This window comes from Cyprinodon tularosa, unplaced genomic scaffold (assembly GCF_016077235.1).
Source record: "Cyprinodon tularosa strain WSP-4 unplaced genomic scaffold, ASM1607723v1 ctg59, whole genome shotgun sequence".
In the NCBI taxonomy this organism is placed as follows: domain Eukaryota; kingdom Metazoa; phylum Chordata; class Actinopteri; order Cyprinodontiformes; family Cyprinodontidae; genus Cyprinodon; species Cyprinodon tularosa.
In genome coordinates, this window is record NW_024039329.1 from 73,975 (window position 1) to 93,012 (window position 19,038).

At 36.8% G+C, this 19,038-nt stretch overlaps 1 protein-coding gene across 1 annotated transcript; it reads left to right on the forward strand.

The window, feature by feature from the left end:
* Positions 1-6,950: 6,950 nt before the first annotated feature.
* mc1r (melanocortin 1 receptor) lies at positions 6,951-9,222 on the forward strand. The gene has a single exon (XM_038306687.1). It carries the CDS (start codon positions 7,299-7,301, stop codon positions 8,265-8,267), a length of 969 nt encoding a protein of 322 aa, XP_038162615.1. The 5' UTR covers positions 6,951-7,298; the 3' UTR covers positions 8,268-9,222.
* Positions 9,223-19,038: the final 9,816 nt, after the last annotated feature.

The window sequence follows — 19,038 nt, forward strand, 5'->3', positions numbered from 1 at the left end:
CTATCTGCAAAATTAACCTTCATCAAAAACTTGCAGGATAAAAGGTGAATTGTTGAAAGAAAGCCTTAGGAAATTCTGATTTTTCAATCTCTGGGCACAGAGAGTTGGGGAAGATAGACAGAGCTACAGTAAATGCTGGATGATTTTACAAGAAAATCTTTAGACGGTGGACAGAGGCTCATCTTCCACAGAACAGCATCTTAGGGTTTAGATCAAAACATTCATGTGCTGGCATGTGGCCCGCTTAAGGTTTAGATCCGGGTTTGATGCCAAATCTGCAGCAAAACTTTGCAGTTGTAATTTATCAGGACTGAGCTTCATCTTAATCTAATTTAAATTACATTCCTGCTGAAAAATTCATACACAACCTCAGTAAGTCCCCGTTTAGCACAGAGTCATATTTGGATCTGAGATGCTTTTTAATATTTGATTGTGACTTTCTTTATCAGTCAGTCCTGTAGACTCAGTATGTTAGGTCAAACCCAGTCTGCAGACATTGAAGATGATTCCTCGCTCCCTAGACTGGTTGTGTTTCCACTCCCACAGACAGCTCACTTGGTTGTAATTAAAACCTCAGAGCAGAACCATACTTCCAGCACCACAACAATAAATTATTATTCTTTGTCTCTGGTTTTGTTCCCTATTCCTTTCAGTCTTGTCTTGCTGCAGATGTTATCTCTGCAGGAAAATGTCATGATTTCTGATAGGAGGCAGAGTGCCTGAACATAACTTAATTTGACTGAATCAAGACTTAGGGCCGGATCTATCAAAGGTTTGCGTGTATTAAAACGTGAGCTATTTCACTGCGCACGCTAAAAAATGTACAAACTGATCTATCAACAGCGTGCTAAAAGCATTTGGTCTTTAAAACGTGCTAAATAGCGCCTCTGATCCATTTAGTACTTTTTCTGCAATGAATATGCAATATGGGGCGTTTACACGCAAAAGTGCGTCTTGTGGGAGGAGAACATGTAAATATATTAATTTAGCACTCGCAAAGTGATTTATCAAACTTGAACGCAATTTTGCTAACGGTATCTGACTCTATATTTAACACATTTCAAAAGAAGGTGCAAATGGTCTGTATGCGTAATTGCGCACACATGGCAGCAGTTATTGTCGCAAGAAGGAGACATGGAAATAAAGCAAGGAGACGCAGAGAACGCATTTTTTCACTCCGTGTGAATATTTTTGCAATGAACGAGGAAACGATCATCAAAACATATCGTTTATCCAGCATTGCCATTTTGGAGCTGTTGGGGGAACTCCGAATGGATTTGGAGCCAGCCGCAAGGAGGACCCACGCAATACCAGATATCACAAAACTCCTTGCAACATTGCACTTTTTTGCATCTGGGTCATTCCAGCGTACAGTTGCAGCGAGAGATGGGATCTCCCAATCTCGTTTTTTCAGAAGTGCTGTCCGACGGGGTCGGGGTTCTCCCCCTGCGCCTGTGGAGCAACGTGCCAAATGCTGCGGGGATCTCATCCACAGTCACAGGCCAATACAAAACACCTGTTTTTTTTGTTTTTTTTTTACTGCAGCACATACCACCTTAGGGAATAAAGGTTGCCAATTTATAAATATATATATATATATATATATTTACTTATTTTTTTTTTGTTGGGGGTCACTGTAATATTTAAATTTCTTAATGCACTAGTTTGTACAGACTACAAACTACTTTGCCGCAAACCACAAAACGCGCAAAACCATCATTTAAATAGGGCGTCTCCAACAGTTTTGCACCTTCCACCAGTTACGCAATCACTCTTGTTAAATCACCCGCAAACCATGGTTCAGCCCCTCGCGCAAAATTCCAGTTTGCGAGCGCAAATTACTGCACGCAAAATTGGATCTTGATAAATCCGGCCCTTAGTCTCATGCTGCGTTTATGTTGGTTTTCCTATCGAACCTCTTGCAAGTAAAAAAACAAGGAGGGAGTGATCTCTTGTAGCCCATATTAATGGGATCCTATGTTCTTTTTTATCTGAAAATTAAGAGATTCAGTCAACAGTCAAACAGAAGACACCAACATTGCAGATCCTGGATAACCAATCCATACAACTGGCACTGCAGCTTTGTAGCTCAGTAAATAGGTGGCTGTTTTTGGTAAGCAAATGAAGTCGCTGTTGCAGACCACCTGGAGCTATAGCTAAACTCGGAACAAAATGTGTTTTTTCTGCTTTGTGCCTTTAGTTGTTGTTATTGTGCTGCTTGTGTTTGTCTATAAATAATCAAAAACACCAAAGGTGAAATAAAAAGTTTAGAAAATTTGGTCAGATGAGAACTTTGTCACACAGTAGTGCAAAGTTAAGGTTCATGACAACATAGGATCAAATTGAATAACATTAAATTCAACCAAAAATGTATTGCAATCTCATGAGAGGGGGGGGGGGGGGGGGGGGGGGTCAATATATATTCATGCTTTGTCTCACTGTTTACTGCTGAAAAATGATGGAGAACATGAAGATGATTTATTTTACCTCTTGATTTTCTCTTTATATTTGAAAAATATAGCAGGACAAATCTTTTCTTCTCCTTTGGGCCCCCCCCCTCAGTCAAGAGCCCTTAGAATCATCCTAACTTTCCCCCCCATATGATGCCCCTGAGCAGCAGTTTGATAAAAACGTCCGTGGCTGAAAAATGCAGCGCCTTAAATCTGGATTTCAAAAATGGAGAGAAAGGAAGAAGAAAGAAGAGAGAGAGAGAAGGCGCCCGATACCTTGACCCAGTTATTCTGCCCTCTCTTTTCTTTCAGAAAGGTTTGTTAACTGAATAGTTCAAATTAACAATAGATTATTAACCTGTTGAGTATAATTAGACATCTATCTGCTGGGTACAACTACGTAGTTATTCTTCTTCAACGTCAGAGGGGAATCACATCATTAATGATGCTGCTCAGCTGGGTGCTGTCTGAAACGGAACATGATTGCAATTTTTTTTTTTTTTTTGATTCGTTTTTAATTTTTAAGAAAAATCTAGGATTAATCCAGCATTTATTGTGATTCTGTAAGAAACAAAAAGGCCAAACAACTAAGCCAGAAATCTCCCAGAGCTGAGAATTTACATTTACCAAGCAGACCAGGCTACAGAAAAAAAAACCATAGTTATCAGAGGTTAAACATTAGCTAAACGCTTGTAGATGTTTAAAATGATATTTTCATTAAATCAAATCTCTGTCAATATTAAAACAGTTTAGTTAGATTTTTATATTCAGATTAAATTACAACAATTAAAAGACATCTATAAATCTTGATCATTCTCATGAGCAGCCTGAAGCAGCCACATAAAAAATACATGTTTTGTCATTACACGCACAGATTAATGAAAAATAAGTTCTCAAGGCAAGCATAAAAGTTGAGGGCCCAATACCCATGTCTTTCATGGGGCCCCAAATTCCTGGCGCCCCCCCTGCCTAGGCTTGATCCCTGTGGTACAAGGTAGGTGGTACTGTAGTTGTTTCCTTATGTAGTTTCACTTTTGCTGTGTTAACAGCTATACATTTTTCCTTCCACAAATTTTCTAATATGTTTATACACTGGAAAAATTTTTAAATCTCAGTAAGTCATTTTTTTCTTAAAACAAGGGCATTTTTTTCTTGAACTGGGGAGGTAAGTGTGAAATTTTGCCAATGGAACAAGACAATTTACATTTCAAATAAGACATTATTTAATTATCTTATTTTAAGAGTGAAAATACTCACCCCATTGGCAGATCATCTTATTTTTCTACTCAAATTAGGAGTAAAAACACCTAATTTAAGAAATTTTGACTTATTTCTAGGTCGTTTTTGCAGTGTATGGACATTTATGACAGCAGTAAACTTTCTTAGCAATAGCTTATGTGATTTTTTTTTTTAATCACTTCTGCTTATCTTATCAATGCTGCACATAAAAAAATTAAATAGTGTAGAGTGCTGATCTTAACGAAATTTATTTGTTTAAACTTGTGCATACAAAATGAAAAAATAAAGTCTAAGTCTCCATTTACCTTCCAGCTAGAGAGTATTATTTGATCAGCATCAGCTGGACGACTATAAGTAGTCCTTCCCAAGATTGTGTTAGCTATAATATGGTTCAGCTTCCCTAATTAAAATTTTATGTTAGTTTATTTTATTTTGTACTCTGATTTCAAGATCAACAGCAATAAAATCTTTGAAATTCTATACAATGCATATTAAACATGAGAATTCCAGCTTGTTGCAATTTAACTCACAGAAATCTTATAAATGTAAATTCAGAAAACCCCCATTGTTTGTTCAGTGATGTTTATGGGAAATTTACTGCATTTTGAGGATACAGCTGTAAACAAAGCATCAGGTGTCACAAACATGCCTTGGTTTACAATATATGGGATTTTCACAACTCAACTCAATGTCTATGATGTTTCATACATTTGTGTTTCATGATTAATTTCTAAGGCACTTTTAGGCGGTTTATGTGCATTTGTCATTCCATGTGTAATTTTGTTGAAAAGCTTTTAGATTACCGTAGATATGTGTATAAAATATTAAAGCGTTGATAAAGCATTACCTTAACCACTTAGATTGTTTTAGAAACCTTGTTATGGAGTTTAGACACAATTACAAACATTTTATTAGAAATTTGTTGAGCCTTATTATGGTCAAGAGCTTCCTAGAAACCATAATTTGATTTGCTTTATATTGGTTATTCTGTCAACTCATCACAAAACTTTTACTTTTCTGTGTTGATGATGAACATTCAAAGTCTTCTGTAAAACAATAAGATCAGCAGAAAATAAGGTAAACCCAGAGAAAATCTGATCTTAAAGCCAAGTGGCATTTAAAAATTGTATATTTTTTTTCATTGATAGGAAAAATGAGCTTTAAATCTAAATAGAGCTCTTTCAGTTCACACTTTTCCCTTTTGTTCTCCATATGGGACTGTCAGAGATGGGAAGTAACGAAGTACAAATACTTCGTGACTGTACTCAAGTAGATTTTTCTGATATTTTTACTTTACTTTACTACTTATTTTTATGGCGACTTTTTACTTCTACTCCTTACATTTTTACACAAATATCTGTACTTTCTACTCCTTACATTTTAAAAAATTGTCTCGTTACTTTAGTTTTGAATCATTTCAATGGAGTTACCGTTATTATTTTTCACGTCATCAATACCAAATTCAATCTAATTGGATGGGAATCTACGTTGCATTTTACGCACCACTACAAGATGAATCAACAGATTCGGCGGTATTCATTGGCGGCAAATCATTGCAGCTTGGTGGCGGTGGCGTTAGCATAGTAGCATGGACGACGAGATGATTGAAAATGAACACAACGGAGATCTAGTCCTATTGGCAGACATCCATTTAAAATGTAGGCAATGGCATGAAAAAAGTGGTTTCTACTTTTACTTTTATACTTTAAGTAAATTTACAAGCCTGTACTTTGTTACTTTTACTTGAGTAAAGAAGTTTAATCAGTACTTCCACTTTTACCAGAGTATTTTTTAACACAAGTATCTGTACTTTTACTCAAGTACGGAAAGTGAGTACTTTTGCCAGCTCTGGCATCTCTGGACTGTCAGTAGACAGAAGGCAGCAGCTGTGTGCATAGAGTCCACTCATAGTGATCAAGTAGTCACTAAAAAAAGACAAAAACATCTGTTTCAAATGTAGCATTCAAATCATGCAGTTAGAAATACGATTTGTAGTGTTTCCTTTTAAACTGAATTTGAAGAGGAATTGTAAAATGTTTTTATTAAATACTGCAATTTGAAAATGTGTTTTCATATTGGCCGGGGTGGTACAGTGCTTTTTTACCCATAATTATACAGCAAAAAGGTTAATAATGCACCATTCATTGTATTCAGTGAGCCATAAAGAAAGGTCACAGACCTCTGATGTGACAGATGAAAACAACAGACAACATTTTTGTTAAAGTAAACTGAAAAGATCAAAAATAAAGTTCCTCTAATTGGTACCATTCAGTTAGAATCTCTTCTCTTTGAACATACAATAAGAAATTAATTCAGTATTATCTTTTTAGTATATGGCCATAACAGGAACTAGTTCTACAGGGGCACTGGCCCCCGTCTAGAAACGCCCATGCTCAGCTGTAACCAGCTCTCTAATGGGTTAGACTGCCACACATGGTTCACAAACTAACCATTGCTTTTTTTTTCTTTTCTTTTTTTTTTTATCTCCATTTAGAAATGGGATTAGAAAAAACTTTTTCAATTTGGAGTATTTAACTATGGATTAATATATTAATAGATAACTATGGATAATAGATTTTACCACTTCTCTTTGATAATGAAATGTATAATGAGCAAAAAAAAATGTACACTGCAAAAATCATCTAAAATTAAGTAAAGAAATTCTTACATTGAGTGTATTTACCCTTATTTTTGATAGACGAATAAGATGATTTGCCAATGGAATGAGATTTTTACCTCAAAAACAAGGTAATTAGATGCACTTGAAATAAGACAAAGCAAATTTTTTTTCTTATTTTAAATGTAAATTGTGTTTTTTCCATTGGCAAAGTATCTCAATTACCTCCTCAATTCAAGAAAAAATGCATTTACTTTAAGAAAATTTACTCATTTAGATTTTCATTTTTTTTGCATTGTATGATTTAAATGTTACATTTGAAATGTTTTTGACTCTCCTGATCCTCCATAATATGGGTTTCCTACTTATCTGAACAAAACATTGATGAATCTGATGCAATTAATATCAAGTCAACAATTAGCACAAAAACTTGTATTTAAAACGTTGAGTGCATTTGGACAGTTAAGGTCTTCAACACGCTCCTCTCAGATATTCTTACCTTTTTTTCCTTAATTGTCTTCATTAGGATGCAAAGCTTTTCTAAAGTAATAATCATCGCTGAGAGCGAGCCCTGAGATATAGGACCACATGTCCAACTGACGTCTGCGTAAAAAGGAGGAGTTTGGAAAAGTCACACAGCATAATTTTCAAAATGATTAAAGCAGCTCACTCTGCAGCTTCGGGGTCACCAGATGCATCCAGTTTTCCAACTTTACAGTGTTCTTCAACAAGGGATTGGATTTTAACGGATCAGATGCGCAATGACGGTAAAACGCGTGCTATTCAGGAGCAGCTCATAATTCATGGATGTATATCCAAGAGGAGCCGCATCAATGTTAGTCAGGAAAATTAGAAAGAGGAGAGGCATTTTTCACATGGACAAACAAGCCATCTCTCCAGACTTTGCCTGCGCGGCTAAGAACTGCTTAGGTCCCACGTTGGATTTTCACCTGGATTAGATTCATTTGAAACAGTGGAACAAGAACTCAGACATGGATATCAGCAACAACTCCCTGCGCTATCTCCACGCGGAGTTCAACCCTCTGGCCGAAATCCTGGACGACAACGAAACCAACTCCACGCGCGGAGAGCGCAACTTTCTTAACTGCGTCCATATCCGGGTCCCTCAGGAACTGTTCCTGACGCTGGGTTTGATCAGCCTGGTGGAGAACATCCTGGTGATCCTGGCCATCATCAGGAACCGCAACCTGCACTCCCCTATGTACTACTTCATCTGCTGCCTGGCCGTGTCCGACATGCTGGTGAGCGTCAGCAACGTGGTTGAAACCATATTCATGCTCTTGAACGACAACGACCTCCTGGATGTGCACCCAGGCGCGCTGCGCCACCTGGACAATGTCATCGACGTGATGATTTGCAGCTCCGTGGTTTCCTCTCTCTCCTTCCTGTGCACCATCGCCGCAGACCGCTACATCACCATCTTTTACGCGCTGCGCTACCACAGCATCATGACCACGCACCGCGCCATCACCATCATCGTTCTGGTTTGGCTCACCAGCATCACCTCCAGCATCCTCTTCATCGTTTACCACACCGATAACGCCGTAATCGTGTGCCTGGTTACCTTCTTCTGCGTAACCCTGGTGTTCAACGCTGCGCTCTACCTGCACATGTTCGTGCTGGCCCACATACATTCCCGACGCATCACTGCGTTTCAGAAAGGCCGGCGCCAGTCCACGAGCATGAAAGGGGCGATCACGCTCACCATCCTGCTGGGAGTCTTTATTATTTGCTGGGGACCTTTCTTCCTCCACCTCTTCCTCATCCTCGCCTGTCCAAGCAGTCCCTTCTGTAAATGCTTTTTTCAGTACTTTCACCTTTTCCTCATCCTCATCATCTGTAACTCCCTCATTGACCCGCTAATTTACGCATACAGGAGCCAGGAGCTGCGTAAAACCCTAAAGGAGCTGGTCCTGTGCTGTTGGTGCTTTGGCATGTAACAGTCGTTTGCATCGGGGGAAATTAAGGCAAATTAGGTTCCCACGTGACTCTTTATTGATATAATTGTTGCCATGTGAATCTTAAGATCATGTTTGGTGGATTGATCCACAAGGTAAGCAACATAGGGCCAATAATAACATTTCCTAGTGCCAGCATGGAGCTGGGATGAGTTTTATCTGGATATCCTGCCTTATTCATTGATGCTTGATGCCTATTGATTAATGCACTTTCCAACATTTATCTTTTACATAAGGATCCTAAGTTAACCTGCTCGGTCAAGCCTTTTTAGCTGCTACGATGTTACTATAAAAACCAAATTCTCTTACTGAAATGATCCTCAGTTTAAATGCAAGGGACCCAAGAATCTAAGCCAATGGAGGAAAATAGGCTCTGATTTCAAAAAAAAAAAAAAAAAAAAAAAAAACATTTGGATTTAAGTCCCAGTTTGTGAATCAACAATGAAAATAATACACTATATAAATGTGGGCCAGGGACTCCAATAAACAAATCTATTCGCAACCGATTATAATCTCCCTTAATTTATATAGGCCTATATTATAATAAAACTCAAATAATTTTCTTATTTGAAAATAACAGAGATTTAAACATTTCATTATTCATAAATAGGCTACATCAAACTGCATCCCAAAAAATAAATACAATACTTTGATATATGCCTACAAGGATTTTAAGCCCAAGACCACAAAATTACTTTTTAAATAGACAAGGAACATGCGAAGTCTGGATGCTGAAGTAGTAATAATAATAATAATAATAATAATGTCACTATTACTATTATTAATATCTGTATATTTTTTGTTAGGAATAACTGGTTATAATCAAAGTTGATTAAACTGCCTTCAAAATGGCCCAGAAATGTTTCTTCAGTGGGAGACATCTCAGAAAACAGTGCTGACATTAAACGATTCTACAAAAAAAAAAAAAAAAAAAAAATGGAACTAGAAAGGCCCAAGAGAGACAGAGACAGAGGGAGGAGAGGAAACACTGATAGGAATAAAATCACATGAGCAGCCCACCGCCTGGGGCTCATAGCATGAGACATCTATGAGAGTTTGGCTTCTTGTTTTATTTCTGGCAACTCAATTCTCAGAAATCAAGATTTGGTACGTTTAGTTTAGTCTCCTGCAATAAAATCATTATTAATAATATTGAAATAAATAATAATTATTATTATTGTTATTATTATAATAAAAATATAATAGTAATAATACTAATTATTATTATGGTTATTGTTATCATTGTTATTAAAATTAGTATGAAAATAATAATATCTATAATAATATTAATAATTATTATTATTATTAGGTGCTTGTCCACCAAAGGAATTCCACTTTTATTCCTTATCTGCCTCGTATTCAACAGTTTTGCTTGTCATCATACAAAAATAATATTTAAATATTGAGTTTACAAGAACTAAGCCTATAAGAACAAGTCTCTGGTGTATTTACAGTTTTAAGTAAGCCTCCATCATAGGTTAAAGTGGGCCTTCATACTGTGATCAATAAAACTGAAATGTTTCAGCGTATTTTTCATAACAAAGCTCCCTTCCTTACTGATTTCTTGTCTCATCTATTTTTTTGTGCTTGAATGCGTTTTTTAATGTTCTCTCTTCTTTTTTGGTTTTCCACAATATAAGTTGTACATCTGTGTCAAAGATAAACACAAATTAGCAAAAATGATTCATGCAATTAAGTGAATAAACAGCTCTACCTTAAATAGGTCAAGCAGAAGCATTGCAGTTTTTTGTGCCTTTTCTTGTGTCTCAGATTCTGATCCACCCTTTAAATGTGAGGGCTTAGAAAGAGAGTGAGTCATTTTTACTTGTTAAATCATCTCAGTGATCATTGGTTTTATCTGTGTTTGATTGTGTTCATAGGGGTTGTTTTACCTTCTGTGAATGTAAAGTATTTCCAATACAAGCTGTAGTTTTTTATTATTTGTATTATGCATGAAGTGGTCAGTGTGGTGCTGATATAAAAAGAGAGGCGAACTGTGGCTGATTACTTTTCTACTCTGTTTTTCATAATAAAACTCTTCACAAACATAATTTGTTCCAATGAGTCTTAATAAACTATAGTACAATCCAGAAGTATTTAAACACTTTAAATTCTTTATGTTTTAGTATTATTTTAACCACATATTTTAATGTGTTTTATTAGGATTTTATGTGAGGATTCTTTTTTTTTTCTTTTTTTTACAAATCACTATCTGAAAAGTTTCCTTCAGACCCAAATGCAGAGATGAGTTTGCAGAATAAATGGAGGTTCAACAGGCAACTGAGGCAATAATCCAGGAACAAAAACAAGAAACGAAAAATTAGGAGATGCCAGGGAAAAATGACACATGGGCTGGGTCTTCCAAAGTCGCGTTCCAAGTACAACTCACTGCAGTAAGCAGAAAGGGACAGGGACGGACTACTGTCCTTATATGGAAATGGGACCATTGCCCTCCGGAAATGAAGGGGGTGCTAGTGAAACTAGCCCCCTTTGAAATTTTTTATTTCAAAATTAAAAATACATAAAAAAAAACAGTAAAAAAATTGCTACAAAACGTGTTATGTCACATGGTATATCCCTTTTTTTATTTTTAAATCGTTATTTAATCGTTTATTGTTTTCGGATGTTTAAATTACATTAGTAACAATCTAAAATAAGCAACAAAAAAGAATCATTAAGGATATGTATTTATTTGCAGCGAGGTCCTTCTCACACTGTCTACCTGGACTGGATGCTTCGAAGTCCTTGAAAATAAGGACACCGGAAGTGTGTTGGCTGTGAATTCAAACAGGTCCAGCCTTCAGCGGCTTTTACGTAAGCTCTGTCACTTAGCAACCGTGACAGTTGACACATAAGGCAAGAAAAGAATGGATACCGAACTTTTCAAAACTGTTTCTTTTTAATTTTTTATATTGTAAAGTGAACAAAGATTTGACTTATGAGAATCCAGGATGGAATAAAGGTGACAACCCCCGGGAGCATGAACAAATAAAACTAAATGTAATGATAGAAACCTTAGTCAGTTAAATAACATGCTGCTGTCATTTTGCACATCTCTGATGTTGCTGCTGTTTTCAAATATCCATTACTGTAAACATGTCGATAGCTGCATATTGGTTATTTATTGTCCAGGTGCACATATTTATATTGTTAAAACACTTTACAGTACAGCATTTTAGTGTTTATATTTGTATCCTTCCCTATTATTTTATTCTGAAAATTTTTTTAAGGTCCGCATTTGTTTGAGCATTTTTTTTTAGTAATCTTTTTGCTGCTGTTCATTTTCCCATTGTGGGACAATAAAGATATTTCCTATTCTATTCTATTCTATTCTATTCTATTCTATTCTATGATATTCTATGATATTATATTATATTATATTATATTATATTATATTATATTATATTATATTATATTATATTATATTATATTATATTATATTATATTATATTAAATTATATTATATTATATTATATTCAAGGGGTAGAAAGATGTGAGTAAATCTAAACAATGTATGTATAAAAAAATATATCTGCAAAATCTCTTATATTCAACAACAAAAAACACTTAGTTAAGCAAATTGTGCAAAACAGCAATAAAAAAATTAACCTATCAGATTTATAGTTCCCACTCTGCAGATATATTAGAATCTGTCCTTGAATTGCAGCCAAACCCATTTATACAGTAACAGATAAAAACTTTTAAATAAATCAAACATTGCCTGCCACATATTTGACTCAATAACCATTAAAACAATGATTTTAATTAATTTCAGACGGAACTATTCACATACTTGGATCATATTAAACTGAACTTCCAATATTCACCACTGTTCGGCAACAAGTACCATTTCCTCTGATCATGGAGCAGCCTGCCTGCTTGGTCTCACAATGAATCCTGGGATAACCAAGGATAGAGAGGATACATCAGACCTGTCCTTCAAATCAGGCAAAAAGGAGGACGCATTTGTAGGATGCATAACCAGGAGTCTTGGAATTCGACCAGACCTCGGCACCGTGCTATAACGTAATCGGCTTTCGAACCTGGCCTTCGGAGGACACATCTCTTGAATTCAAACAGAGGCTCATATGGAGCAAGTCTGAATAGAACTAACCAGAAGGGAGTGAAGGGGAAAGGAAACAAGCACAAGGGGGCAACAAAGATACAGAATTACAAATAAACTAAAAATACTTAACTTAACAGAGGGCAAAAACCTGAACTTGACTTTTGTCCCAAATCCAGCTTTGATTGAGCTGATCCTGAAACAATATATTTCATTTCATGTTAGCTCCAGTTTTATGTTTGCACAACTACAGTACTTCTCCTGAGTAGTTAGTATGAGTCTTTTGGTTGCCTCTCCAGTCCTGGTCTCTTTGCCAATTTTGTAAATTCATTTGGAAGCTCCTGCTGGCAGTATACATGTGCTCTGTTTGATCTTTTGTGAGATAGTAAAAGCTTGGGATAATGTTTCAAAACCTTTATAACCTTTAATAAACCTGCTATGATATTCTCCACAACCTTCCCTCTTACCTGCATAGGGTTATTCTCTTTTGTCTTTAGATTTTATATCAACTAATGTTTGCTAACATACATCTAGAGTCCTTTATAAAGTAGCTGGATTCATACTAAAGATAAATCACTCATAGGTCAATTGTATTTTTACTGTAATTGGATATAATAGATAAGTCTGCCATGACAGATTTACACACACGGCATAAGTCAGTCTGACTGACCAGGTTTAGGTTTAAGGGAGGATGAATACACAATACTTTTAAAATTCTGATTTTTAATGCATCCTGAAAACAATAATTTTTCTTCCACTTGAAAATTATTTTATGTTTTATGTTGTAATTTTAATAATTTTTTAATCTTATTTCATGTGATGGATCTCTACAAATAGCCTAATCTTACAAAGTGAATACAATGCGCAATAAAAAAAAGACCTGGTACAACCACCAAAAGTCACATGTGTACAATTTAAGTGCCAGAAGGAGCTCTTTAAACAAGTCAGGGAACAAAGTTATTGAGTAGTACAAGTCAGGGTTGGACAGTGAAAATATAAAATTTACCCACTGCATCACTATCAAGTCATGTTTAAGTGGAAAGGGCATGGTTAAACAAGCCCATAAAAAGTAACAGACTGGATATAGAGGGGATCATCTAGAAAATCAACACAGAGACTAAAGTAACCCTGGAGGAGTTACAGTGTTTCATAGCAGAAACTGTGCATAGCACCAGAAAAAAACTTTACACATGGAAAGGTTGTCATTAATTTTTTTTTTTAAAAAGAGTTTGCCAAAATGGAAGTGGTTGACTCCTCAATTGTATGAAGATAGGTGATATGGCATATGGCTGATATACACCAGACACATCAAGAACCCCAACTCCATAATGTAAAATTGTGGAGTCTGAGTCAAGAAAAAATATAGATAGTGATAAAATGTTGGCATATTGTAGAGTAAAAGCTTCAAGCAGGAATATGACTCAACAGATACTGTGGCTGCAACTCTTGAGAGTTTAAAGGGGAAACATTAAGATGTGTAAGAATGAACTAGTCCAAATATAGACCTCAGTTCAAATGGGAATATTTGGATAGACTTGGAGCAGATTTGTGCTGTAAAATAGGTAAAAATACCAGTGGGAAGATCAGCAAAGCTCAGAGTGACTTATCTAAAGCATTTTTGCAGCTTTGTTATAAAAGGTGGATCTAAAATGTAATGATTTAATGGGGGTTAAACCGCTTAACAACCTAAGGTTTATCTGCTACTTTATTTGCTTCACAATAGAAGAAATGATCATTTTTCAAAATTGTAGAAATGCTTTTTAAATTAAATTATGAAAATCATTAAATCAAATAATGAAATTGTCAGGCAATCCATTTAAAGCCCAACACTAATAAAACCACTGCTTTAAAAAACAGTAAAAATGCACAATTTCTTCTTTATAAAAACTGTGCTTTTTGGGCAAAATTAATTCTTTCTTGTGGCATGCTGTCATATAAAGTTATAGTATTGCATATTAACAGTTAGAAATGGCACTGCTCTAACAGAATGCCGAAGGTCATAGGCAGTCATTGTGACAGCTTAATATAAATGTTTTACTTTTCAACAGATACTGAACAGTTTTTGAGTTACTCTCTGTTGTCCCCTTGTGCTTGTTTCCTTTCCCTTTGGCTCCCTTCCCTTTGTTGCCTTTGTTCCCTTTGTCGTCTCTTAGCTCCCCATGTGTGTTTTCCATGATGTTTACTGGATTTTCTGGTTTTCACTATTTTGTTTTTGGACTCTTGCTTCCTCATCTTTGAATTTGGATCCTCTAAAAACATTAACACAATCCTGACAGAAGAAACCAGCCAACATGGATCCAGCAGAGCCACAAACCGAGAAGGTAAGTGAATTTCAAAGGCACTTAACACACACTCACACTCGATAACCTAACCCCAATCAGTCCACCTTGGAAGTGGATAATTGCTGCCAAAGAAGTAAATCAAATTCTACAGATATATCAAGAAATCCAAACCTACTTTCTTCATGCAGTTTTCAATGCTTTAGCTGAGTGGAACATACAGGAGGCCTTCTCTGAGCTCCAAAACAAATCTCCACCACCCAAACCATTACTCATCTGGTTACTTACTCCTCCAGCTGCTGATCCCCAGCTGCCTTCTTTGCAGGCACAAGCACTGGTGCAGGCAAAAGCACCGGTGGAAAAATGCTACAGCCTCTCCAGCTGATCAGTTCAACGCCACCACTTATTCTCCAGCGGGTAAGTCTGATGCCACCATTTATTTTCCAGCTGGTTAGTCTGATGCCACCACTTATTCTCCAGCGTGTCAGTGTGACGCCGCTGCTCCCACTATAGGTCAGCCTGCTGCTAGCTTTACGCCAGGTCAATTTCCTCTGTGGTCTCAGCCGCCACCTTCATGACTCCCAGCTATCCCCATCTCTAAAGACTATCAAACATTATATTAGCCCCTGACAGTCTTATTAGATCAGATCCCCCATGACTTAAGACATCCGAACTTTTGAGTTTTTTTTACAGGGAGAATGAGGATCTTCTCCCTTTATTTCCACCTCCCTGCCAGCCAGCCTTTCCCGAGCCAGAGCCCCTTAGCGGGCCAGTTCTCAAGCCAGAGCCAGTTAGCAGACCTAGTTCCAGACTCAGATGGAGAGTGCTGGCCTAGTGGGTTAGAGCGGTGCTCTTGTGCTCTGAGAAGGTTGCAAGTATGCAGTTTGATCCCCACAGCCTCCATGCTGGGTCTGTGAGCAACACCCTTAACCCCACAGAGTGTCAGCCCACTGCTCCCCAAGGGGATGGGTTAAATGCAGAGATTTAATTTCTGCATTGTGAGATAAATAAAGTTACATTTATTTTCTTTCTTTCTGATCCCCTTAGTGGACCATTCCCTGAGCCAGAGCCCTTTAGTGGGCCAGTCCCAGGGACAGAGCCCTTTAGTTGGCCAGTCCCCGAGCCAGAGCCCTTTAGCGGGCCAGTCCTTCCTTCTTCTAAGTCTGCCCTTCTCAGTGTGCTAGAACTCAGTCAGCCCCACCCAGTGTCCTAGCCCTCAGTCAGACTCTCTTAGTTCTCCCTCCAGAGTCAGAACGTGTTTGTGTTCCCCCTCCAGAGTCAGAACTTGTTTGTGTTCCCCCTCCCGAGTCAGAACCTGTTGGTGTTCTCACTTCTTTTAGCATTTCTCCTCAGGCAGATCCTCTTAGCGTTTTGTTTAGGTCAGATCCTCTTTTTGAGCACGCTCTGTGCTGTCCAGAGATCCCTGAGCACGCTCTATGGAGTCAAGAGACCCCTGAACCCCTTGATGGATTGTGCTGTGAAACAGAGCTCTGTGAGAGCTCCGAGGCTGTGAAAGCTCCAAGGCCCCTCAGAGGGCACTCCTGGCCTACAAGGCCCCTCAACGTCCCTTTCCTCCATGTGGGTTCCAAGCTGTGCTGCCTCCTCATGGGTCCTGGCCCTATGTTTTAGTTTATTTTTAGGATCTTTGTAATTCTGTGTCTTTGCAGTTGTTTTCTAGCAGTGTTGAGTTCTTTAGTTACTCTCCGTTGCCCCCTTTTGCTTTTTTCCTTTCCCTTTGGCTCCCTTCTAGTTAGTTCTATTCACACCTGCTCCATATTCAGCTCATTAGCCCATCCTTTGTTCTTTCCCCCTTATGTACACCACCTCTTCAGTCCGTCATTGCTGGTTTCTTGTTGTTTTGTTGCTTTGTCATCTCTTAGCCCCTCATGTGTGCTCTCCCTGATGTTTACTGGATTTTTTGTTTTTTACTATTTTTAGTTTTTGGCAGTTGCTTCAGTTGTCTGTGGAATTGTCTGTCAAGAACTGTCTGTGTCAATTCTTTTTAAATCAACAAAACTTAGGAAACCTCTAAAAACTTATTCATCTTGCAGTTTTTTTAACCTTTGTAATTTTTTATTATTATTTGTTGATTTATTTTTCATTTCAAATTCATCTATTAAGCAGGGTTCCTTGTAAATCTCCTTAAGCATACATCCATTTCTGACAGACTTAATCCCAAGTGGGGTTGCAAGGGGTGCATCATAATCACATGTTAAAATATTTTCGTCTACTACCTGGTATCAAATTATTAATACTTGTGTAAATGTGTGAACCTAATTGCTGCTCTGATGTGGAGCAGCCACTTGACTTTATAACTAATTACCTTTAATCAGGTCAGAGCGTGACTGTTCAATTTGCAGGGAACAGCGTGTTCACAGTTAAGCAGTTAAGACTTATTTCTTTGTGCCATACAGATCACCTTTGTTCATAAACAAAAAAAAACCTCTGTAGATGCCATTTAAAAAAAATCCCCAAACCATCATGCGATTAGAGATAACCTGCACACTGCAACTTGCAAAGGTATATATTTACATTTGTTAAAAATAACAGCAGTTCGTCATGCAGATGTCCAGAAAATGGATAATTTTATTTAACAATTTATCAATAACCTGCTGTTAACGAAAACATTATAACAACCCCCTTAAAAGCAAATTACCGTATACCTAACAAAGGGTTAAAAAAAAAAGGTGAATAGGTAATGTCAGGAGAAAACAAATAGGACAAAACCAGCTAAATAAAGAACAAAAATTGTAAACCAAATGTGCCTGAAGATAGTGTTTCCTTCTCTTTTGTGTCAATTTGTCGAACATTTTGTGATTCAGCTAATCTTTTTAGTAGACATAATGCTAATAAGTCATGTATTTAATTATAAAAAAAATCCCATGTATGTCTTTCTTTATTTTCGCTGTTAAGCTTCAACATGGTGCCCTCATGTTTTTTTTCTTCCCAGGAAAGCAGACTGTTATGAGCTATAGGCCTTTTCGCAGGAAAATCTATGAATAATGTTGTTCATCACATTCCAAAGTGCCATTGGCTCCTTTGAAGATGGTCACACGTTCAAATTAATTTAAAATCCTCAGGCAGTGTTAAAGCTTTACAAGACAGTCGTTGTTACATGCAGGCGGTTGGAGGTATGGGAAAATATTTGACAGCTTACTTGCTGGAATTAGATTGTTTGGTGGTACAAGTAGTCCCTTCAAGGAGGAAGTCCCCACATCCATTTATTTATTTATTTACTTCATCACCTAAAAAAGCCATAGGAACATGAATAGCTGTTCTGCGAAAACCTAATGCATTTGAAAATTAGTAACGACTGAAGGAGCACAGCAGACAGGTCAGGGATAAGATGTAATTCAGTATCTAAAGTAGTGCTGAAATAATTGTTAACTAATTCAGCAATAGATTAATCGTTAACTGGAGTGTGGAGACTCTAAAACATGCCTTAAGCTGATAGAACAACACACTTAGAGCAGCAATTACACCCAAACTGTGAAAAATATATGACAATTTTGCATTAAGATAAAAGAAAAGTTTTTGTCCTTCAATATGATCTGTCCAGAATTCCTCAAGTGAAAACTTTTTAGTTGCAACTGGTTTAATTTCAATTTCTTATTTAAGGAACCTTTGGCTATCCAATTATGAATCAATTAATTGAAAAAAATAATTGTGAAATTAATTAGTTGCAGCCCCAATCTAAAACATTGAAAACTCTCTCTAATTTCCCCCCCAATTATTTTAAAACAGAAATAAATTTTATAGCTGCAGTTAATATCGCACTATTACTTGTTCCACATTTTTGTTTAACTTCAATATATCTTCACCCCGATGTGGATCATGTGTGAATGTTCTTTTGTTTTGTGTGTAGTAGGAAGTTTTCATCTGTGGAAACAAAATGGGATTGGATTCTATTTTAAAGGCAAAATGCCATCCCAGGTCCAAGGGACAAATTGGTTATGGTCTCTTCTTCCAGTCCATCATCATGAAATATTTATTTACTAGGCGATTACAAAAAAATTATCCAAAAAAGAGTGAAAATATATGTGCAATTAATCAGAGCAGGTAATTGTGGTGATCTGCCAAATGAATTTGTTCTTAAAATAAGACAATTAGATTTTATGCTCTTGATTTAGGTTAATAGCTTTTTTAAAAGCGTAAATGATATTTCATTGATACATTTTCTAACCTGCTTATGAAATCACACAAAAGAGTCTCATTTAGAAAAAAAATTTATGAATATATATTTTATTTCAATTTTTGCAACATTTTTTTTAGTAGATACTGGGGAAAAAACAGGGTCCAGGAAAATTTCTTTGGTGGCCCTGCCCCCAGATTGCCCCTGTCTTGAACCACCTATGCACACGGGGTTTCATCTAGATCCTTGATTCAATTTAATTAAATAAGAACATTAATG

Coding starts and splice junctions, on each gene's coding strand:
- mc1r (XM_038306687.1), top strand. CDS start 7,299: ATGGATATCAGCAACAACTCCCTGCGCTATCTCCACGCGGAGTTCAAC.